This window comes from Gambusia affinis, linkage group LG02 (assembly GCF_019740435.1).
Source record: "Gambusia affinis linkage group LG02, SWU_Gaff_1.0, whole genome shotgun sequence".
Lineage (NCBI taxonomy): Eukaryota > Metazoa > Chordata > Actinopteri > Cyprinodontiformes > Poeciliidae > Gambusia > Gambusia affinis.
The window spans coordinates 8,350,672-8,373,565 of NC_057869.1; the positions used below are offsets into that span (position 1 = coordinate 8,350,672).

The following is a 22,894-nucleotide window of genomic DNA, read 5'->3' on the forward strand; positions in this document are numbered from 1 at the left end:
CCCCATTGAGTGGGAGGGATGGAGCGATGCAGAAACTGCAAGGAAACAAAGCTCTGACAGGCCTGAAGCGACCGCCTTTCTGCATGACAACAAACAAGTCTCTGAGTGAGCTGTCAGCACAGATCCACTGATGGAACTTCAGAGTCGCCTTCTTTCTCAGCAGCTGCCCCACACTGAGTTAACGTGACACTTACCTGTGGCACCCTGAGCACAGCTCCTCCACCGCTGGCTTGAGTCTGGAGCGACGGAGAGCTTGACCCGTAAAGTCTTGCTGTTGCCAGGAGAGTGGTTGACTGAGGTGTCCACCACCTCGTAGATGGTGTGGAGCAGGCTGGTGATGTCCTGTAGGGAAGAACAGGGGCTAAATCTGAGAGTGGCCTGGATTTCTTTTTTTTTACTTTTCACAAACCTTGATGGACAATATGGGAAATTTTTACAACAGACAACCACAAAGTACAGCATAATTGTAAAGTGGAAGAAAACAACACCTATATTGGCCTTATTTTGCAAATAAAAACCTGAAAAGCTTGGCCTACATTTTTATTCATATATATATGTATGCCCTCTATTGTTGTGAATTATGCAAGTGAAACTGAGCTTTGTATGCAAATCAAATGCTGAATGGGGTTAAACTAGAAACAGAAACTTTCTTTTTGACATTATCTATATAAACCAAATTTTTTTAGAGTGGAAATGTTAGTTTTCTGTTGACAGAGCTGTGGATTGCTGCAGTTTCAGTATTTGTCACTCGACTTCTTTTTCCTGGCCTACACATTGTTGTGGATGGTCATGTTTCAGTAGGCATGCAGTTGTAACATAAGCTTTCCATTTGCACATGATGCATTGGATAGCTCCCTAAAATGTTCAAACTGTACAAGATTGTTTCATTTAATCACCTTGCTTTCAACTTTCAATAATGTTTAAAAGCAATTGTTTGCACTGGATGTTTTTCATGGGCAGTGTACTTGCACACCGCACTATTCAGATGTTTGTTTAGGAAACTCAGGTATAATTTTCTTCCACCTCACACTTTTGCTGATCAGTGTTGGACTAACACATAATATGTAAATGAAATGTGTTAGAATTTGTCATTGCAACGTGACAAAAACTTTAAAAAAAAAAGAGGTCTCAATACTTTTGCATGGAAATGTATCTGTTTGTGTTAATTATTTTCAAGTATTGCTTTTTGTATCAAGTAATGCTCACATGCTGGAAATCATGATAGATAAGAAAAAGGTGAAAGGTGCAATATCTTTACATATTTTTTGCATCACAAAACCTTTGAAAAAGATTTTAAATAAAAAATACATCTTAAATTCAAGGATGAACTTTACAAATATTTTTAGTGTCCGATTACATTTTTAATTTTTTTTTACATATTTATTGGGCCTACCACCAATTTTGTGCTTCCTCTATGCAGTAGTTATGAAAGTTATGAACTGTTTACGATTGATAAATTAACTTATTTTCTCTGTGTTTTACTTTGGAAGAAACAACTTTAACACTTAAGTTACTTCCAGTAATCTCCTGAAAATTAAGCCTTTTCCCCACAAAGTCTCAAATTACTCAACTATATTCAGTGTACTACTCTGAAATTGTTCAGGGACTAGCTCCATTCTGGTTTCATACATAAATCAAGTAAACAAAACAAAAAAAAATGCTTCCTGTGTTTCTCATTTCACTTTTTTCTTCAGTGAAGTGACTAATAAAAGCATCATAGTCGAAGAGAAAGCTTTTTCTCCCCTACCAAGTCACTGTCTGCCGTCTCAGGAGCCACAGGCAGCGCCAAAAAACTGCACAACCAGCCACACAGAGGAGTGATGTAGTCTCTCTTCACCGTTTCAAGCTGTTCTTGAAAAAATGCTTTTCTGGATGTTTTCTCAGATCTCCATCCGGCAGACGCAGGCCACATTGAGCAGCACCTTCACTGAATTTGGCTATAAGCTAGAGTGAATGCTACTTTCTTCTGGCTTTGTTTTATTTAGGGGTGGTTAAGTGTTAATACGCAACATGGATTTTTTTATTCTCCAAGATGAGGTTGAATATTGATATTTTTTATTAAATAAAAGAAATGCTTCTGTAATGCAGAGGTTGAAACCTAAAACTGAATGCTGGTAAACATTGGGGTGGAATACCTGTCCTTTTAAAGAGCTACAACTAGCTGTTTTAAGTAAATATTACCTCTCGAGTAACTTTGCCATTGTTGTCAAAATCATAGAGGGTAAAAGTCCACTCCTGTCTGTTGTCCTCCTCCACAGACACAGCACACTCCAGTTCCTGAAACAGTTTCATAAAGTGCGCATGTGAGAGCAAGTCCTGCCACTGGCCCAGTTTTACCCACAGGGGGAAGAGATAAACCTCCCGCTCTGCGTTGACACTCACTTCAAACTGGAGCTGTTTCTGTGGCCCTGCAGGAGACCGGCTGTCCCTCTCCTGCATCTTCTCCTCCACGCAGCAGCTGTCTGTCTTCTCCGGGGGTAGAGCCACTGCGGCAACACACACAAATGCACACAGCAGTGAGTGCACGGGCACAAAGATAAAAGGGAGAGCCTGAGGACAAAAACGGTGGGTGCAGTCTTAACCTGAGGACATGTCGTCCCTTTCTAGTTTTACTTGTAAGCTCATGCTTCCACGTTTGGCAGCTGAAATTAAGATGTGGAACATCTTAAAGCCTGCCTTAGAGCAAAACTGTACAACACAAATCTGACTTTTTTCTACAACTTTTTTATTAAAAGAGTTTTTATTATCGCTGTTTGGGGACTTTTGCATTACTAAACAACTAAATCAGAGGTCATTACTTTGGCTTTTCTGGGATGCTCACATCCACAGAACTTGTAGTTATTTACAGTATTCATGACCCCGCTCAAAGGCTGGAGGAAATCAAAGCACAGTTTGGCTCTCACAGTTCAAAAGAGTTTTTATGTCAGCAGTCAGAGAAAAACAGATCTGAGACAGAGTGTGGTCAAGCTGAAACACTTTTAAAGATTCAAAAATGTGATGCCTGAAACTCCCTTCAGGTGCCTCTACCAGCACTGAACTCACACTTATGCTTAAATGAAATGAAATAACTTACAAATATAATAAATGAATCAATAAATATGACTCAATAATTTATATTAGTTATAACCTAAAAGAGACAAAGGTAAAATTGTGCAGTGATAACCAATTTTCCAGTTTCAGGCAGAATTTACAACATTGCTATTTAAAATGCCCTGGTAATTCAACGACCTTGTGATACTATAAACTAACAGGCTTAAAAAGCATAAGACACACAAGCCCTCAGCATCACCATCCTCCATCATACCTAACAATGAGCATTAATTTTTTTTTTCCCATGTATTCATTCCTTGTTTTATGACAGACCTAAATGTTTGTTGCCTTCAAGTGAAGTTAAGCAAACTGCATAAACAAAGAAACAAGGGCGACTGCAAATGACCTTGATTAACTCAGTCCAATGTATCATGGTGGGGGATCACTGGAAACCAGCATTGAAGGATGGCAGACCCAGAGTCATAAAACACTCATCAGATAGTCACATTATACACAGCAGGCACATTATTGAGTTAAATATTTGAACAGTATGTTAGGGAAAAACCAGAATCTTAACATATTTGTCTCTCTGATTGCTAATAGAACAATGAATCATTTTGAGACTCAGTAAAGGCACTGTCTGAAATAAAATCTAAACATTTTTTGCTCAATAACTAATGAATTATATGAATGGGGAGTTAATAATCCAATTTATGAATTTGTGCAACCCTTGTTTTTCTTCATTACAAGGGATTGATTTAAAATGTCCAAAGTGACACTGGCATGCTATTGGACAATTCAATGTCACATGGATGCCTATTTATCATGCTGGATCAAATTACAAGGATTCCTATATTTCAAGGGTGTTATCATAGCTTCCCCCCTTTGAAATTATGAAAGTATTTTTTTATACTTATGTGTTGGCTTCTTCACAAGTTCACATTACTTACAGTTAAGCAGGAACTTTCATGCTCGATCCTTGCAGATTTCTTTAGTTTTGTCTCAGTCATGGCTGCTTTATCAACTCCATTATAATGGATTAAAAACCTATGCAGTACGTTCACAGTAAACAGAGGCAGCACACACCCATAAAGTCACACAGACCACGCCCTTCTCCCCCATCCTCTCATCCTGCCGCACTTTGAAGTTCTATTCTCAAACCTTTTGGAAGAGGATCAGACCAGCTGTAAAACAGAATCATTAATTAATTAAGCCAAGTCAAATTTGAAACGCTGTTTGTTTGTTCGCCAATAGAGCAGACACAACAGACCAATTTCTTTCCTCCTGATCCAACGAAGATCAAAGCGGACCTGGGTGGGGGAGAATGCCAGAAATGAAAGGCTTCATCCCAGGGAGCTTTTACCAACTTCTTGGAGAGGAGCAACACTTGGGGTCCTGCTGTCTGATCGTTTGAGGTGCTCAAAGGGAACATTGTGTGCAAGGGTAAATCTGTTCAGTAGCAGGCTCAATATGGCGAGGAGATACTTATCTTGGAGCTAATGAAATTCCGGGAGGAGTAACAGTAATCTGCTATCACCCTCCTCCCTCGCTGACCCCTTCCCCGTCACAGACAGAAACCGGCTCCTTACAAGTGAAACTGCAGCCAAGGAATTGGCCGCACATCAGATCCGAGGAGCAAGACGAAAACAGCAGAGGCTGGCACCCACTGTACTTTCTACACACGTGCAGGACTATTTTTCACACGCATGCAAACCATGGCAGGTTGGGAGAGCTGCCACGTACCATGAGGAGTCGGCTGATCTGAAATGCCGTGTTAGACATAACTGGGTCTCATAAACACAGACAGCGGTAAATTACTACAAAAATGTCCAGCTTTTGAAGAACTTCTTTCAAAATATAACTTTTATTTCAATCACTGAGGTTCTTCAAAGGCTGTTTGTGCTTTTTCATATGAATCTGGGTTGTAATTTTGCAACATATCCTTTGGGTTCTTTCATCTCGGATTTCATCTCATTTCCTTCGCAATTTTAGCAGAAAAGTTATCTTTTAATCCCCATAAAAACTTTCTCCGGATGTACTTCTTTCTGCCTTAAAGAAAGAAGTCTTTCATCTCCCCTCAATGTTCCTTTGTGCTGGCTTTCTGTATTTCCTCCATAGTAGTTTTTTTTTTTTAATTTGCTCTACTTTTTAATATCACTGCGTTTCTGTAAATCATGCAGGAGTACTTCATAGTTTTCTGTATGTGTTAACTATTATTTGTTATGTAAGAAGTCAATGGAGGTCAAAGGCTGGTAACAGGCATCAAGGTGTAGTTGATTGATTGATTGATTGATTGATTGATTGATTGATTGATTGATTGATTGATTGATTGATTGATTGATTGATTGATTGACTGATTGACTGACTGACTGACTGATTGACTGACTGACTGACTGACTGACTGACTGACTGACTGACTGACTGACTGAATGACTGACTGACTGAGACTTTTAGAACGACAGGAAAGTTCCCAGATTTACACTTTGCCTGTTAATCTCATGGGATAAATAGAGCAGTGTAGTTTAATTAGCAACATCTGTCTTCAGGGGAGGACAGCTTTGACCAAGACACATTATCTCTCCTGTTTCTGGTACAACCCAGGGAAGCTGAACTAAAGCAAAGGCAACATTTATTTTGCTTTTCTTCCAAATTCTGGGCCGGCCTCGTTAAATGGCAGATATCAGCCTGCACCTCACGTCCAGGACTGTCTTGAAATGGGAGGGAGACTTTCTCCTCCCAGAGCACTTAATCCAAGATCACATCAGAGAAAAAGATGGAGGAACTGAATCACTCTGCCTACAGCAGCTGAAGAGTGGCAGATAAGAAGTGAAGGGGGCGTTTGAGAAGGCAACATGAGAGTTTAAAAGGAACATTACAGAATGAATGGGGAAAACGGATGACAGACTAATTCAACTTAATCAACAACAGAACTGAATAAAACCGAATTAAAGTGGAAACTGATACCACGTTACTTGCTCATTTGTTTATTAACTTGCTCTATTTTTAATTTGCTTTCAGGAGAGAAAAGGGGAGAAAACATTTGCTTTGATGAAATATTATACTGATGTTTGCTTTGCTGTTACTTGCTAACTGGAAACTAATGTACATATATAATTAAAAGTGCAAACTGAAGCAAAATTAACAAAATGGGTTGGTGTTTTACATGAGAATCAGGCTTACCTTCTAAACGATAGTGTTCATCAATGATCCCCTCACCACACGCATCAACCAATGAGTCCTACACAGACAGAATAAAAACGAGATATACAAAATCACCGTTTTGCACTCATGTAAAAGAAGTCCTTACATATGTCAAACAAAGAGCAAAGATCAGCCTTCTCAAAAAGTTGCCGTTACATCACCAACAAAATGCCAGCATTGAAATTATAGCTTTTGCATATCTATATATGAACAAAGTCTGACAGCTACAAGCTGAGCTTAAACAGCAGTGGAAAGTTTAAAGGCACAGTAATTGCAGGACTCCAGCAAAATGAACATGAGATTGGCAGTTAGATTTCAGATGACGAAACAAGCATCTAAATCACAGTCTCGGACTGTACTGGACTCTGAGTGAGAGGTCCGGTAGTAGAGCTATTTCTGTGGGTCACTATCATAATCAAGGGATACGTCCAGGCGGGTTGTTTTTAGCCTTACTTGGGACACCATGCCTGTTGGTGCATGCCGCAGAGACTGGAGGGACATGTGATCCACAGGCTTAGCTGTGGAAAATATCTGGCTCCAGTTTCCGTGTGGTGCTACAGTCATTTGGCTGGAAAACCATTACTCACATACCGACAACCACAAAACATTCACACGCAGGCAAAGATCTACCAGCAACATTTCTAATGTAAACAGTCTGCTAGTCCTAGATTCAGATCGCTGGTTAAACAACAATGCCTAAGCATGTATTTGCAATACTTTCATGCATTAAACACATTTTGCTGGAAATAAATACATTTTCCTGCAAATAAAATATTTTGTACACAAAACACTAAATTTCTGCCCATTCTTGCTCAGATTAGATTCCTTGTCAACAGTAATGCTAAACTTGTATCACAGATCAAGGATCTTAGCAGCATGATGCTGCCTCCATGGCTTGTTTAGGCTGATTTGAAGTATTATTTTTCCAGCACACGTTTGTTGAATGCAGGCCAAATACAAAGAAAACTGTTTATTTAACACATAAAATCCCCTAAAGATACTTTTAAAATTCTAGTTGTTACATAAGGCAACATGTAAAAGTTCAACATGTAAAAGTTTTTACTTTTTACCTAGTAAAAAGGTACTTTTTACTAGATCATGTAAATATGTTTTTAAGGAAAATGCTGCATCTGAATATAAACAAATAAAACATTTATTCCCTAATCAACAAACACTGTATCTATTTGCATACAAGTTTTTAAAAGAGTGATGTAAATAAAAATGACTTCAAGTTCTAACGTGGTACCACAATAACTACAATAAAAAAAAGAGATTCCTTGCAGGTTTATCTGCACTTTCTATGTTTATCAAAATATAAATACTAAATATTTGATAACAATCAAAATGAAATACTCATTCATTGTGATATTTTGAAAAATCATAATTATTAACACAGTTAATACTAAAAACAGGTTTCTATCACTAGCTTTGTAAAGTGATCTCTAACTATGTTAACGGTGTCCTTGAATGGGCTTGTAAGTTCAAAGTCGATGTTGTCATCATATAAATTATGGTTTACGTATCAGAGTATGAGATCCAGGAAGGAAGGAGGTCAGATATTATTATTATAACCTTATGGGTTTGATGGCGGCCACAGTGTAGCGCTGTGGGTGGCCCCAGTTGGAGAATAACTAGTGCTGAATGAAGACTGATTCACAAAAACAAGCAGCTGGGATGTATTTCCTGTTTGTGATGTCAAGTCAAGATTTTTATGGGTCTCTCAGGATTTTAACACAGAACTGACCTAAACACAAGTAGTAAATAGTGTGTTAAAATACTATTGCTATTTCTTTATAAATACTGTTTATCATTATAATTTCAGCAATAGTAAATGTTTATCTGCTTCAGTTTGAAAGGCAAATACAGATGTAGAATAGATTGCCTTGCTTTGCATCTGGTTTACCTTACAGAAGTTTAATTCAAAATTATTTTTAATTCACTCCCATATTTGCACAAAATCATATTTTGTAAAGCAAATCTCCAGCATCACAAAACCCCTCAGTCTCTGATGGAAACTGTGAACCACGCCGAGCCTTCTAACTACATAAACATTTTCAATTAGCTTTCTGAACTTTGGCATACTAGATAACCTGTGTTTACTTTCACTATCACCCAATTCAACAGAAATAATCACATCAGGTTGCCTGGCAAAAGTATATATTAGCAATCAACTAATAAAGTGGAAGCTCGGATTGAAGATTCACAGAGAAAAAAAAAATCTAAGAAATTCTCATCTTCAATTAGATTTTTGTGTTTCTAAGAGTTTTAAAGTTTTTGAGAGGTCATGAGAAAAAGGAATAAGATGAATGTACTAACTGGTTGCTGCAAGTGTTGATGGATGAGTTTTATTGTTAGTAAACTGGGGCTACATCAGGATTCACATTGGTCATTATTAACAAAAAAACATTTTTTTTACACTTTCCATGCACACATGCTATAATGCACTCATACAAACATGTTCTTCTAGAATAAATAATTTTTAACCACCAAATACAAATATTCTTAATAAAAAATAGGTCAGGATATGACTTGACAGGCATAGCTCAAGTGTTTCAAGCTTTTGCAGAGGCTTCCCAGAAGAGCAAAAAATGCCAGACCTCACAAAAATAAGCCTTGATTATTTTTTATATTCCTGCTTTTACTGTAAAACAACAAAAAATATGACCTGTAACAAATTAACTAAATTTTTTTGAAGCTAGGTTTGTCTTCCAAAGATCTGACCTTTATTGAAAACTTTACAGAAAAAAGGTACGAAAAGTCCAGTTTAAAAATGAATAAGAGCACTAAACAGATTTTATATAGTGAAGCACTGTGGGAATGGTTTGGACCAAATAATAATTGCATGTTATAGTAGCCTAAAGAAACATCCAAACTAAATCTGGTTGAGAATCTAAGGCAAGACTTGAAATATAGCTACCAATTCACAATTCTTGCACACAGTAGATATTAATCTACTTTGGAAAGAGTAAAGAGTTAGTGGCAGACTCCTGTAGGACCCTTAAAAAGTCAAGGGTCACAGAAATTTCAGTGCCCTGAAAACCCAAACCTCAAAAGGTAGTAGTACAACAGCAGAGGCATATGCATGACATAGACTAACGCTGGTAAGAAAAACGGAATTTGGTGAAGACTTGGTGTCTTTTTCTTTTTGCTTTTTGTTTCAACTTAATAAATCTGTCCATGAGACCTCCAGCAATGAGTCAGAGGTGCAGGGTTGGTTCAGGACACAAACTAACAAATTTCACTACCCATGAGACCAGCTAAAACAATTTTCCAGACATGGGTTTTAATGGCCTGTGGAAAGCAGAGCGTGAAGCTTTTTGCTTTCAATGGCAGCCAGATTCTTCAGAGCTTCTTTTGGGACTCATAAGAAGGAAATGCCCCTGTGTGTTTTAAAGTAGCTAAATTCCTTTCAAAGGAAGTGATTTAATGCTGGACCTCTTCACTGAATATAGTGCATCAGTGCCATTCACAGGCCATGATCCACTATTGTCGTTAGGGCTGAAAACATGTTTGCTTCGCCGTCTACAGCTGTAATTTATCAATAACCTACTTCATGGATATGGTTAAGCTAGATGAGTAGATTTTGCAGTAATAACACTGACTGAATTAAAGTCATTGGTGAGGTCATTCCTTTCTCCAACAGTAATATTAGTCACAACAAAGTCAAATCATGAATCATTTTTATCAATGAGAAACTGGTAATCCAGAAGAAGTTTCCATCAAAATATTTCTGATAGTAACTACATGACATAACTCAGAGTTTGATAGTTTAACAGATTTACCGAAACAAACCTCCGTGTGAAAATAACTAAGCAATGGCATAATATTAAAACACAAATCTCTAACCATAGTGAGCAATCAAACACTGCCTTTTTTAATCAAAACAAATTAGTTGAGTGCAACAGTTAACACTGGTTTTCTCCAAGTCAGACTTTGACTCCTCATCAAATTATAAGAATGACTAACAGCCACACACTGGAATGCAATAATATTTGAACTTAGGTTCAAAGTTTTCAGTCTTCTTTGAAAATAATTTCAAGGCATTTTCATGTTATACTGCAGTCCCCACTTTATATAAAGACACCTACAACATAATTCAGAGAAATCATTACTAATGAATATGTAAAAAAAAAATCTTCCCATATTTCACAAGGGATTCTATTTTTAAGGAGACCTATGACAACATATGATAGCACTACTTTTTTCACAAAATCTGAACTCTTTTTTGCATCAAAAGCATTTAACATGGAGGGATCCAAATATTTTAAAAATATGCACTTTAAGCTTATGGTAAAAAAAAACAAAAAAAACAAAAAAAAAAAAAAACAGCGTAGTCTTGAGTTTGCCAATAATAACTACTATAAAGATAAATCAGAAAAACATTATGCTCAGTTCATCCAGAACAAAAACAGTGAACAGGACTGCTCTGTGTAAAAGAGAAGCTGCACTTAGTATGGACCAGGAGTAAAACCGAATGTGAGCCAGACAGCAAGCACATGCTGGGAGGAAACAGACTTGGTGAGTTTGGACATAAAGTTGCTTCTAGCGTCTTTCTTGCTCTGCCTTACTTGTGTCGGCAGACACAGTTCCAATGGGCCAAGTTTTTTCTCTGAGGCTGTCACTGAAGCAAAAGGGTACATTAAAGTGCAAGTAATAAGTACTTGTGTGTGATTGTGGGAAAGTCCCACAAGGCCTCTCAGTCTCTATGCCGTCTGCCTCCATGACCCACCACACAGTCTGACAATTTATGCGGCCGACGACAGCTCCCCCTGATCGCTCGCCAGGGCTCAGTGGAGGCAGGCCTCCGGAGCAATGGAAGCAGCACTACTGGCACTCCATCAAAAACCCAGGAAAAATCTCATTAAGGCTGCAGCATGGTGCCTCCTGCCCTCTTCTCCACCCGGTGGAGGAATACACCTTTGGGATTCCAACAGTCAGTGCAATGGTTTAAGATGAACAGAAATTACGTCAAACAGGCCAGATATTAAACAGGGAAAATTGGGGAATTGCTGCGAAAATACATGTAGTTTCTAGGGTTGCTGACATTCGCAAAAACGAAAGAAAAAAAAACAGTGTTAAAGAGGTTGAAACTAAAAATAAAATAATTTTCAAGCTGGTTCTACATCCCATCCAGAAACATAGCATTTGAAAAATTACTTGATAAACATAAAATTCAAATACATGCATTTGTGCAGCATGATACACCAGAATCATATGTCTGTGTAAGTAGACAAATATTCTGTGGTTCTATCATTATAGAACCACAGAAGAAGAACAGGATTTAAGAGGAACCTAAATTGAGGAAAGAAGACGCAACACAGTTTATGCTACACCTCAGATTTTTAGCATCACCAAAGCATCTGACATCTGAGCATCTGTTCAATTGTTTATGAGCATAAAGTTTCACTTGTTAAAAAAACTTTTTTTTCAGCACTTTTTATTCCCTTTCTTGTCTTCTGTCAGTACAAAACACCTGCTGATGTCCAAAGATTGTGTAATCTCCAGATTACTTCTCTCTCCAAACAATAAATTTATTAATGTAATCTGTAATCTGGAGATTATTTATAGCATTAGTTGTCAGTATATATTAAAATGTTTCTTTTTCAGTGTTTGAGCCAAAGAACCTGTGAACTTGAACTTAAAAATGTTTTGGTGATGTGACACTGTGCTTAGAATAACATAATGACATATACATCATCGCTAAATGAAACCCTCACGAGTAAAACCAAACCAATCATGTGTGAAAAGGTGAAGTTAAAACCACCACTGCTTTGCTTGCTAACATAAAATAAATTTTTATGAGGGGTTATTATGAGCAACATGCTGGCATATGACTATGCACATCAGAGGAAAAACGCTGGACAGAACTGTAGAATAGCTTCTGTGCCATAAATTACATAGAAATTACAGGTTTTGCCAAATGGAGGGAATTTCTGACAGGCTGATAACAGAACGCTTTTAAATCCATCCATAGGGTGTTTGTTTGCTACGTCTCCAAGTTACTGCTATTTAACATTTTGATAACTTTATTTTCCTCACTATCTAAATGACCATAAAGTTGTTCCTTTTATAAACACAAATTGAAGTTGGAGACTTTGAGCACTTTTTCTTGGGTGGCCAATGTGTAATGAATTGATGCCCAAGTCTGGTATGCCAAAAATAACGTTATAACTTTTCATTAATTTGCTGGTGCTTTTTTATGACCACTGGACGGTACAAGTCTGAACAAAGTGAAAAGAAATTTTGAAAAAGGATGATATATGGTCTTCCATGTAGACTGAATCTGTCATTGTCTTTGTTCTGAGCTTAATAATCTTCTGCACCTAGCAAATATAATGACTGACTGATTCTGTTAGATTAATAGAACAAACAGCTGTATTGCATGTGGACTTTTGTATGGTTGAAGTGCACACAAATCTATAAAGCAAAACTAGATTTGTTGCTTTATAGCAACAAATTTACATGCTTACATGTAAACTAAATTTACATGTAAGCATGTAAATTAGATTATAGGTTTGCTATACCTCACAAAACTCCTCAAGAGAGGAAGTGAGTAAACTTATTCACCAGTGGTAATTTCAAAGGAACACGACCCTTGGAATCTGGAGTGGTGCCCCACCTGCAAAGTGTGGTAAGAGTACTGATGTAGCTCAAGGAAAGAGGGGAAAAAAGCACCAAGAGTTATCATCAAGCAGCAGTTTAGACCTGGCTCCAGGCTGCTTTCCCACTTCTTTAAGCTGGAGCACTCCTCACCTTCCAGCAACATTAAACAGCCTCACTCAAAGTGCCACGTAACAGTAAAACATGACGCCCAGAGATGGAGCCAAGATAGAAGGTGTTGACGCGAGGTGGTGAAGCAACACACTGCCTCTGAGTGAAGCTTCAAAGGGGATCGTTTTCACACATGAAATAAAGATCTCAGATAATCATATAGCGTAGTAAAGCTGACGTGAGACACAGTGGAACAGGAGATTGGGATGATTTTCAGACAACACCTTCACAGTGGCAGCCATGACAAGTTGATCTTTATGCATTTCTCTTCAGCAACATAATATAAATCAGGATTTTTTTTTTAGACTTATTATCAGGTGATCCAGTGAGGCAAGGTATTACATTACATCTGCTCAAAATTGTACAACAAACTGGTCAAATGCACAAAAGTCATATCATGTGCAGTGTGCAGGGTAAAGGTTTATTTTATCTTTTCTGTTTCAAAGTTTAATTTTATGCCTTTGATAAGAAATTCAAAGCCTTTCCAGAGGTCACATATTGTAAATCTTTTGATGTTGAGTCTTTAACACCTTTCAGTTGATCAAAACAAAAGATAGATCATTTTATTGTGAAGCAACTCGCAGTCCTGTGCCAAAATTAGGTGATTAAATTCCCACTCAAATATCTTGTTGTTTGCTGTTCCGTAGTAAAGTACTATAATTACACTAAATAGAAAAACAAACACGTTATTAATAGACCTATCCAATTTCCTTCCAATAATAAGATCCAGCATTATGATTTGATGTTGCAACTTCAAAGAGAGACATTTTCCTTCCAGACTTGGTGGCTCCAGGCCTGACACCCTTCAGTCACGTCACACTCGCCTCTCTTCCTGCACCCCAGGAAGGAAATTATAGCCATGGAGTTAGGATCCATCACCAGGCAAGCTGGAGTAAGCAGCTCCATGATTAAAGCATACATGGTCAGGAACACACAAAGCTAAAAGGGTCTGAGGAGTCCACACATGCCTGAGGCCTTATCCTGTTAAGGTCATACTGTGATGCTCCTCACATACACACACACACCCGCACACGCCCACACAAATACAGATAATAATATAATACATGATAATAATATCATATTATGTTATAGAATTTATAAAGGTAAAAAAAAAGCATTTGCTCCCTCAGATTCCTTCTGTTTTAGCCTTTTTGTCACATTTACATATTTCAGATCATTAAACAAATTTTAATGCCGCTCTAAAATAGCTTGAGTAAACACCAGAGGAGGTTTACATGAATGATTAAAAGCTATTCAAACCAATGCTGCCATATGTGAAAACTAATTATCCCTTAAACCAAAGTATCACTCTCAGTGGCAGAGATTCTTTTAAATTGGTGAGGAAGAATTTGACTCGCTCTAATTTGAGGATTTTGATGATGAACAGCCCATTTAGGGTCATGACACAGCTTCTCAATCAAACCTCTCCAAAACCTTTTTCCCTTTCTGGAGCCATTCAGTGGTAGACATGCAGGTGTTGCATAACATCACATTCCTATCCTTTTGTTTGACTGCAAGCACAATGTTTCTTTCTGTGAAATGCAAGATGCCAGATGTAATGGTGCCCACAACTTCCAAAGCCATCCGGTTTTGTCTCATCAGTCCGCTGAATATTTTCAAAAAAGTCTAGGGAATCATCAAGATATTTTTTGTTAAAAGTGAGAAAGGCTGTTGAGTTCATCTTAGTCAGCAGCAGCTTTTACTTTCAAACTCTCTATGTGTGACATTTTCACCTCGTGTATTTCTTATAGCTAAATCATGAACACCATGAACACATTAGTTTGACTCATGAGAGTCAAATTTTGATTTTTGAAGCTACTTTGTATATATACATGTGGACATACTTTTATTTAATGTATAATCTGCTATAAATGGTTTGGAATGATTTTAAAATTAGTACACCGTGATATGTCTAGATGTTGATTTATTTTTAAAGAAAAAGTTAGAAACAGGTTAAACAGCTGTTGGTGTCAAATAAAAAAATCTAATTAATTGTCTATGTAAAAACATCATTAGCAGATGTAAAACTGTCCAATCCTTTAACATATAGAGTTTATACACTTTCCTTCTTGTACTAGTTGGGGTATTATTAGCAAAAATCGTTTTTGTTATTGTGTTGTTCTTGTTGAAGTAATCTCTGCAATGCATCCAGTCATATTGCAGCAAGAATTAAATTAAGCTTGGGATATTGCCATAAGAGAGACTTAGAAGGCATGAGCTGTTTTTCTCCTAATTGATTGTTTTTGTTTTGTTTTGTCAAAATGAACATGAGCTGATACTGGATGCCTTCCTTTAGCAGAATGATTGTGCACAGCCCCTAATCATTTCTCCACGTTGAATTTACATTGCAAACACACCTGGTCACATTACCTCACCCACATCAAAGGCTGCCTCCTGAAAAGCTCCGTGGAATATTAGCAGAGATTTAAAGCACTCATCTCTCTGTTTCAGAAACATGTTGATTTGAAGTAATCTCCCTCCCTTTTTGCTTTTTTGTGTTCTATGTGTGAAGTTGGCCAACACTTTAATGACCCATTTACAAAACTTTTACACCTGAAACAAAAACGCTTTTATAGCTCTGGAAACCCCTGAGGCGCTAAGCCCTACCTGTCGGTTAATGTAATAGCCTTTATTAGCCTTTGAAAAATATGTAACCACAGCAGTTAAGATTTATTACGCATTTTATCAAAGCTCTATATCAGCAGAAAGGTGAAAAGAGATCAAAAGTCTAAAGGCCTCTTGCCGGTGTGTGCCAACTCAACTCTTTGTTTTCCACTGTAGGTTTCTGATACATTATTGACTGACTTTGAATAAGTCTTAATAAAACATGCACTTACTTTATTTCAAATGTCCAATTTCTCCTGCAAGCAGGTGATTAGCAGTGCAACCGTTACTCAGAAAAACACCCTCTGTTGAATGGTCCTTTAATATTATTGACAAAAATATTGCATAACATGTTTCTAGATCTACAACGAACAAAATTGGATAGTTGCACAAGTCTTACTGTCTGTACAATCGTATTAATCAGGATACATCTAGTAGCTGACTAGAAATGCATTCATGCTTTGTATGCCAATTAGATATTAGCATACAAAGGATATTGTGATGACAACTATGAAAGAGAGGAGAGAGCAAATGCATTTAAACTAAAATATGGGTTACCGTAATAGCCTCCAATATAGTAATCTCATTACTTAACAACAATGAAACATACCAATACAGAGCATAAAACTTCATCATATCCGCCTAAAAAAGTGCCGCTAGTATGGCAATTACAAAAGAATCATGACTCGCTGATGGACGTAAGATGGCTATACAAACCATAAATTTGCAGTCCAGGTGTGTGTCACAAATCCAACAAAAACAGAACATATTTGAAGTCCAAAAGTTTAGTGTTGACGTCATGGAGTATGATTCTAAAAAACATCTGGTTGTTGTGGATGATCAGTCAAAGCTCTCCATGTTCTGTCTCAGTTTTTCTTGGTGGGGTCAGGCAATTGATTCAAATGGTGTAAAAGGTCAGAGGAACATAAGCAAGAAAAAGTATCTCAAGGGCATCAAGAAAGTGACTGACACCTTCAACCAAAACCAAATTAGATGAACGACTTCTTTGATTTGTCAGGCCACGCATCATACGTCTTCCTAAAAAAGCTTCTGTGCATATTGTTACAATTATTGGTTAACTAAGATTTTCCTACAATGACTTTCCATTTTAAAGGAAGACGCCTGATTACAAAGTTACAGGCATCTCTTTTCCACTTTTTGTCTAATGATACATTAGGCATATAACTAAAATTGTCAAAATAGAAGTTTTTAAGTCTTAGTTTATACTAATTACTACCAAGACTATAAGATCTTCAAAAAGAGAAGCAATAAAGGATCAAAAAGTCTGACTGATATAATCAGATGTTTTACAAATGCTCCAGATGACAGTTCACAATAAAATTTACACAAAGGCTGCAGCTAGACCCTATCGCTTGAATTAAGATTGGAGAGCTCAATGTGGTAGGTAGCAGTTATGAAATCTCTGAAGTGTTCATGCTAGCCAGATGGGACTAACCTACACACCAAGGTGGCCACATTCTTCCTTATTGCCTGTGCACACACACAGACACATGCGGTCATGCACCCACACACACCATGTTTGGAGCAGACGTCCTGCCAGCCACAAGCCACCACCTCAAAACATCCCTCACATCTGACCTTTAAACTGCAGATTTAAAATCTATGTAATTACAGAGAGTGTTTTAACTTAGCAAGTAAACACAGCAACAGAAATAGACACATCAACTTCTATATACAAGTGTGTGGGTCCCAGATATGCGTTTCTATTCATAGCTGACTGGAATTAGTGGCTTGAATCAATGTTCACCATAACGAACATGGAGCATCCACAGTTGCAGATGGCATTTTAACAATATGAAAGCTAAAACAGGTGCATCTCAATAAATTACAAGATCACTGGAAAATAGTTTAAAGCTAAGTTCATATATTTTACTTACACACAGTGAAATAATTAAAACATTTATTACTGTTAATTCTGATAAATATGGCTTACACAAAATCCAATTTCACTAAAAGATTTTATATTACATCTAAAGACATAAAAAATGACTTTTAATACAGATGTGGTCATTTTATCCCTCCTAATTAGCAATTTGCAAGCTGTTTACATGTGACGCCAACTATGTTGTTTCCAAGCTTATCACTGGAAAGTTGAATGGAAGGAAAACTGCTACAGAAAAAAAGCAATAAGGATAAACAAAACCTTGAGTAGGTTATGAAGCAATGGCCATTGAAAGATTTGTACAGACTCTAGAGAAGTGACCAGAAGCTGGAGTCAGTGCTTTAAAAGCCACCACACACAGATGTATCCAGGACATGGGCCACATGTCAAATTCCTTGTGTGAAGCAGAGAGGGAAGAAAGTTTCTGTTTTTAATTTTAGATATTTAAGAAAAGTTCCAGAAGCAAACCTACACTCAAAATCTTCAAAAATGGCTGTGAACATTTTTAGGGTTTCAACCATTTTTAAAAGTCTGTTAGTAAAAATGAAAATCTGTCTTAAGACTGTGACTAGATGAGAAGACTGAAAAACCTATAATGATACAAGCGTTTCACTGCAGTCAGTATTGATAATTACTGACAGGTTTTTTGCTTTAAATATCTACAATACTACCAAAGTGGCGGCAAGACCTTTCCTTTTTTACCTACCGTTTTCATTCCACACTATTGTTTTTGTTATTTTTAAGCAGTTATGAGGCAGGTAAAATAACACGTTGTTCCTAGGTAACCAAAGAGTGAGTGAGATAGTTGATGCCACCAACCTTCCCTTACAAAAAAATCCCATGAAAATCACATGTGGTTCACACAAATTTTACATGTGAATGATGTGAATCACATGTGAAAGCACATGAATACGTGTGATTTTGGAACGTTTCATGGTAAAATCACATGTGATGAATCACATGTGATTCACATGTAAATCACACATTTCCACATGTGATTCACACATTTCCACATGTGATCACATGTGATCACATGAAAATCACATGTGAAAACATAAGATTTTTTGGTGTGATTTTCACATGTGAAAATGTATTCATGTGCTTTCACATGTGATTTACATCATTCACATGTAAAATTTATGTGAACCACATGTGATCACATGTGAAAGTCACAAGTGATCACATGTGATTTTCATGGGATTTTTTTGTAAGGGTTGCTTACCTGGCAGTGAGAGGTTGAGTGGGTAAAGCCTTTCCTCTGTCTGTATCTCCCATAATACTGTGCAGATCTGGATCTGGCTTAAGTAAACTTATTGAATATTCTTTCAGATATTTTATCTATTGATATTGATCAGATTTCTGTCACAATGTGCATTATTATAGATTTATTGTGCAGCCTCAGTTAAGACCTGAATTTGTAGTTAAGTTTTAATTTTTTGGTGAGTTTGATAGTATGATGCAGAACCCTTTCAGGAGCAGTGGACTGATTTGCTCTACCTCATCTAGAGAGTGAGGTCCTCTGGAGTGTAAACCCACCAAGGACAGACAGCTTTCCTTTCAGAAGGGCCAATCTTCTGTTTAATTTTCCTTCAACTAAAAACATCCCGTATAAGACAATCCAGACCTCCTCCAAGCTTGGCGCCACAGGAAGAGCCAAAACGGACTGGAACTTCTGTCAGGGAGGCACAATGCTCTCCAACATCTGTTTACCTAAATTTACTTCCTCCATTCCCTCCGCCTCAGGTGGCCTCAAAGCCCCGGTCACTAAAGCATGCAAACACAAGGAGGATGAATACACCAGGGCTCATGGAAACTGTGGAGCGCACATCACTGGCATTTCCCTAGATCCTGTTAGTAAAACAAACAAAAGGAGAGGATCCATGCTGGGACTCTGTTAGCAGTGATAAATGGATTCACATATTAGGCTAACCACATGGGTAATGTGCAGATTCAGATTTAGGACTGCCTCCAGATTTCATTGTGCATGCATGCTCCTCTGCATGTGCTCAGTCTCATGAGAGTTTGATAGTAGTTTTATGCAGATGCCCATCTCATCACATCTGAGAGACACTTTTGAGTTCTCGGTCCAATTATTCAGCACTTACCGCATGGGCCTGAGCGCGGTCCACAGGGGAGCCAGATAAACAAACAGCAGAGAATTATTCAGGATTTAAACACTTAAAAATCCACTTCAACAGAGCCATTTATGTGGTTAATTAAAATGAGCACTGCACTCCCAAAGAAAGCCCAGAACTACCATAAGGGCCCCGCTAACCTAGAGCGACTCCCAGACCCACACAAACAAAACCCTCTCCCTCCTTGTAATACGACCTCCTAAGCTCACACTGATGCATCTGTGTGCTATTATTTGAGGAAATCTTATACATATCTGAAGGTCTGAGTACAAAGAATAGAAGACATACCTATACAGAGCATTTAATGCATCTGCTAAAAGAAAACATATTAAAGACTGACTCTTTTCCTCCTTACACTATTTTAACAGTGTTCAAACAAAAACCTTTTCAGAGTGCTAAACACATTTCTCAATGGTGAGCAAAAATTGCTTGAAAGCTGGAAACGGATGATGGATTTTATAGATGAAATAACAAAGAGACTATGATGTTACCAACACACTGCAAGCAGTCATTGTCCTTATTATGAAGCCTATAATATCATATCAAAAGGGAGCAAAAATGAGCATTTTTTTATGTCATCATCACAATCAATGAGATCTGGAGCCAATAAATATCTCTGGCAGCTAAAAAAGCTTTTGAAACTGAAATGAAGGTTTAGGCTCCCTCCCACTGAGGAAAAGAGCCAGATGGAAATGGATGGGTTGCCTTTTTGTTCTGTGTCAAAGGCACGCTAGGTCCAAAAAGTCTTTCTACTCTGCATTGCCTTGCCTAACTGGAAAGATCCCTTGCTGCACCTTTTTGACATTTTGTCACATTACAACCACAAACTGCCATATATTTTTACACAATGTAGTGCATAGCTCTGAATAGGAAGAAAAATCTGTAAAGTTTGGTGTGCATTTGCATTCAGTCTCTCTGAGTAATACATTCTGGAATACCTTTTTGCTGCATTTACAGTTGAAAGTCGTTTGATTCTACAAGTTTTGAACGTCAAGAAAAAAAGTAATTGCCCATTCGTCATTGCTACATAGCTAAAGCTTTGTTAGTCTGGATAGAAAGAGTTTGTGATTAGCCATTTTTAAGACCTGCTCTGGATTCTCAATTGAACATAAGTCTGGTCTTTGACTGGGCCTTTCTAACACATCAGTATGCTTTGATCTAAGCTGTTACCTTATAGCTCTGGCTGTATGCTTTTGTTTGACTGTTCTACTGTAAAGTGAGTACTAAGAAAATTATTCACACACCATGATGCTGCTACTACCGCATAAAGGCCAGATTTTTTTAAATCCATATCTTTTAGCTCTTAGCACATTTGTTTGTTGATACTATTTATCTCTGCAGCTCTACAAGTAATTGGTCCAGCTCAAATTAAAAGCCGACTTTTCAAACTTTTCAAATCTTTCTATGAAAAACAGATATTATGGAAGAGCTAACAGCAATCTTGAGGTTGCGGAAAGACACTTATAATAAAAGATGGTCTTCTGTAAAGCTATACCTGGAGCAACAGACCTGATTTTCTGCTATAACATAAGGAGGGAGGGGGAAAGAGGAGTTCTGGACTATGTATGTTTGAAAGTTGTATTTGTAATTATGTTGCAATGTTAAAACACATAAGTGTAGACTATGTCAAGGAATTGTTTGAATAAAGGTTAGAAAAAAAAGAAAAACAGATATTATTTTCCTTCCAGTTCACAATTTTGCACTACTTTTTGTTGGTCAATCAAATAAAACACCTTGGACTATGTGGTTATAATGTGGCAGAAAATAGAGGAGTATGAATTCCCTTTGGTATACTGACTGAAATAACAATAGAAAATCTATTGGATTAAACATTTGACACTTTCCTTTCCTTTCTCTTCCTTTAACCCATTGTCTCCACTCAACAAAGGAATATATTATATAAAATAAAAATCCAGTACAGCCAAATAAATGAAAACGTCTTCAGAATGAAGAATATCTGTTCTTTAGGGGGTTTGAAATAAACATCGCCCTCAAGTGTGCAACAAAATCCTCTAGCTAGGGAGACACTTTGATCAACAGCTATCCGTTGCTCCAAACTGAGCATATATTTGGGGAAACAAAGCACAATCTCAGCTGCTAATCCCCTGAGATTCAGAGCGCATTCCCAAAGAAGCCTTTGATCTCTGGAGTGCATCCGGACAGCTGACTTCAGACACACTTGCATGCACACGCGGGGAACAGATATACACAAACACAAGCATTCGTCTCATACTGATAATGTGCCAAATTGCACTTTTATTTGTGGTTGCCACATTTGGTGACAGCTGAAGATTTTTTTTTTTTTCCACAAATACATTAAGTGACTTCTACAGCTAAGCTCAACAGATTCAGGTCTCATTTCTGTACAAGCTGGTATTTGAAATACCTTACCTCACAAATGTCTATGACTGTAGCCTATTGTTAATGCTTTAAATGTATAATTGAAAGATGGCACTTTCTATCAACATCAAAAATAATGACATATTTAATTTTTTATTTATACTGCTTGAGGTTTTTCATACTTTGAAACCACAAACTTCAACGTATTTTATTAGAAATTTCTGTGGTGAACCAACACAAACCATTGCATATTTGTGAAGCAGCTGGAAAATGATTTTAACATTGTTTACTTTTCCAAACCTTAAAACTTTGGTGTATTTGTTTTCAGCCCCCCGAGACAGCACTTTGTAGAGGCACCTTTCACTGCAAACACAACTGGCACTCTTTTGGGACTATGTCTCTACCAGCTTTGCACATTTATAAACTGCTATTTTTTTCCAGTCCTCTTTGCAAAATTGCTCAACCCCGGTCACCTGGGATAGACAGCATTTATGAAGAACAATTTTTAAGCTTTACCACAAATTCCTGTCTGTGTCTGTGTGAATCAGTTTTCTATCCAAGATAGTATTTAATTTTGGTTTCATTTGACAAGAGCACTCACGTGGACTCTATTTACTAACTAGGTGTCTTCTTAAGGCTAATGGTACAGAGTTTTATTTTGGGGTATCAAACTAAAAGGGGATAAAATAAATCTACAGCACACTTTTCAGATTCCAATTTAAAAAAAGATTTGAAAAGTACTTCCACTTATGCAGTACTTCGTGCTGGTCTTTCATGTAAAATTTCATTCCAATGCATTAAAGTACTAACTTGAAGGCAGAAAGACTCTAAATACATCAGTGAAACATTTAATGCAGCTCAGACAGTTTTATTTTACACAAAACATATGTCATTGTTTCATAAGATTTTT

General features: G+C 37.3%; 1 protein-coding gene across 1 annotated transcript in view; it reads right to left on the minus strand.

Moving 5' to 3' along the window:
• The window catches only part of nkd1 (NKD inhibitor of WNT signaling pathway 1), a 34,411-nt gene that overhangs the window by 5,904 nt on the left and 5,613 nt on the right, over positions 1-22,894 (minus strand). Inside the window, exons 4-7 of the mRNA XM_044098410.1 lie at positions 6,211-6,268; positions 2,383-2,486; positions 2,182-2,277; positions 195-342 (exon numbers count right to left, since the gene is read on the minus strand). Of these exons, the coding sequence (XP_043954345.1) occupies positions 195-342; positions 2,182-2,277; positions 2,383-2,486; positions 6,211-6,268 (406 nt within the window). The remainder of the gene's footprint in view (positions 1-194; positions 343-2,181; positions 2,278-2,382; positions 2,487-6,210; positions 6,269-22,894) is intronic.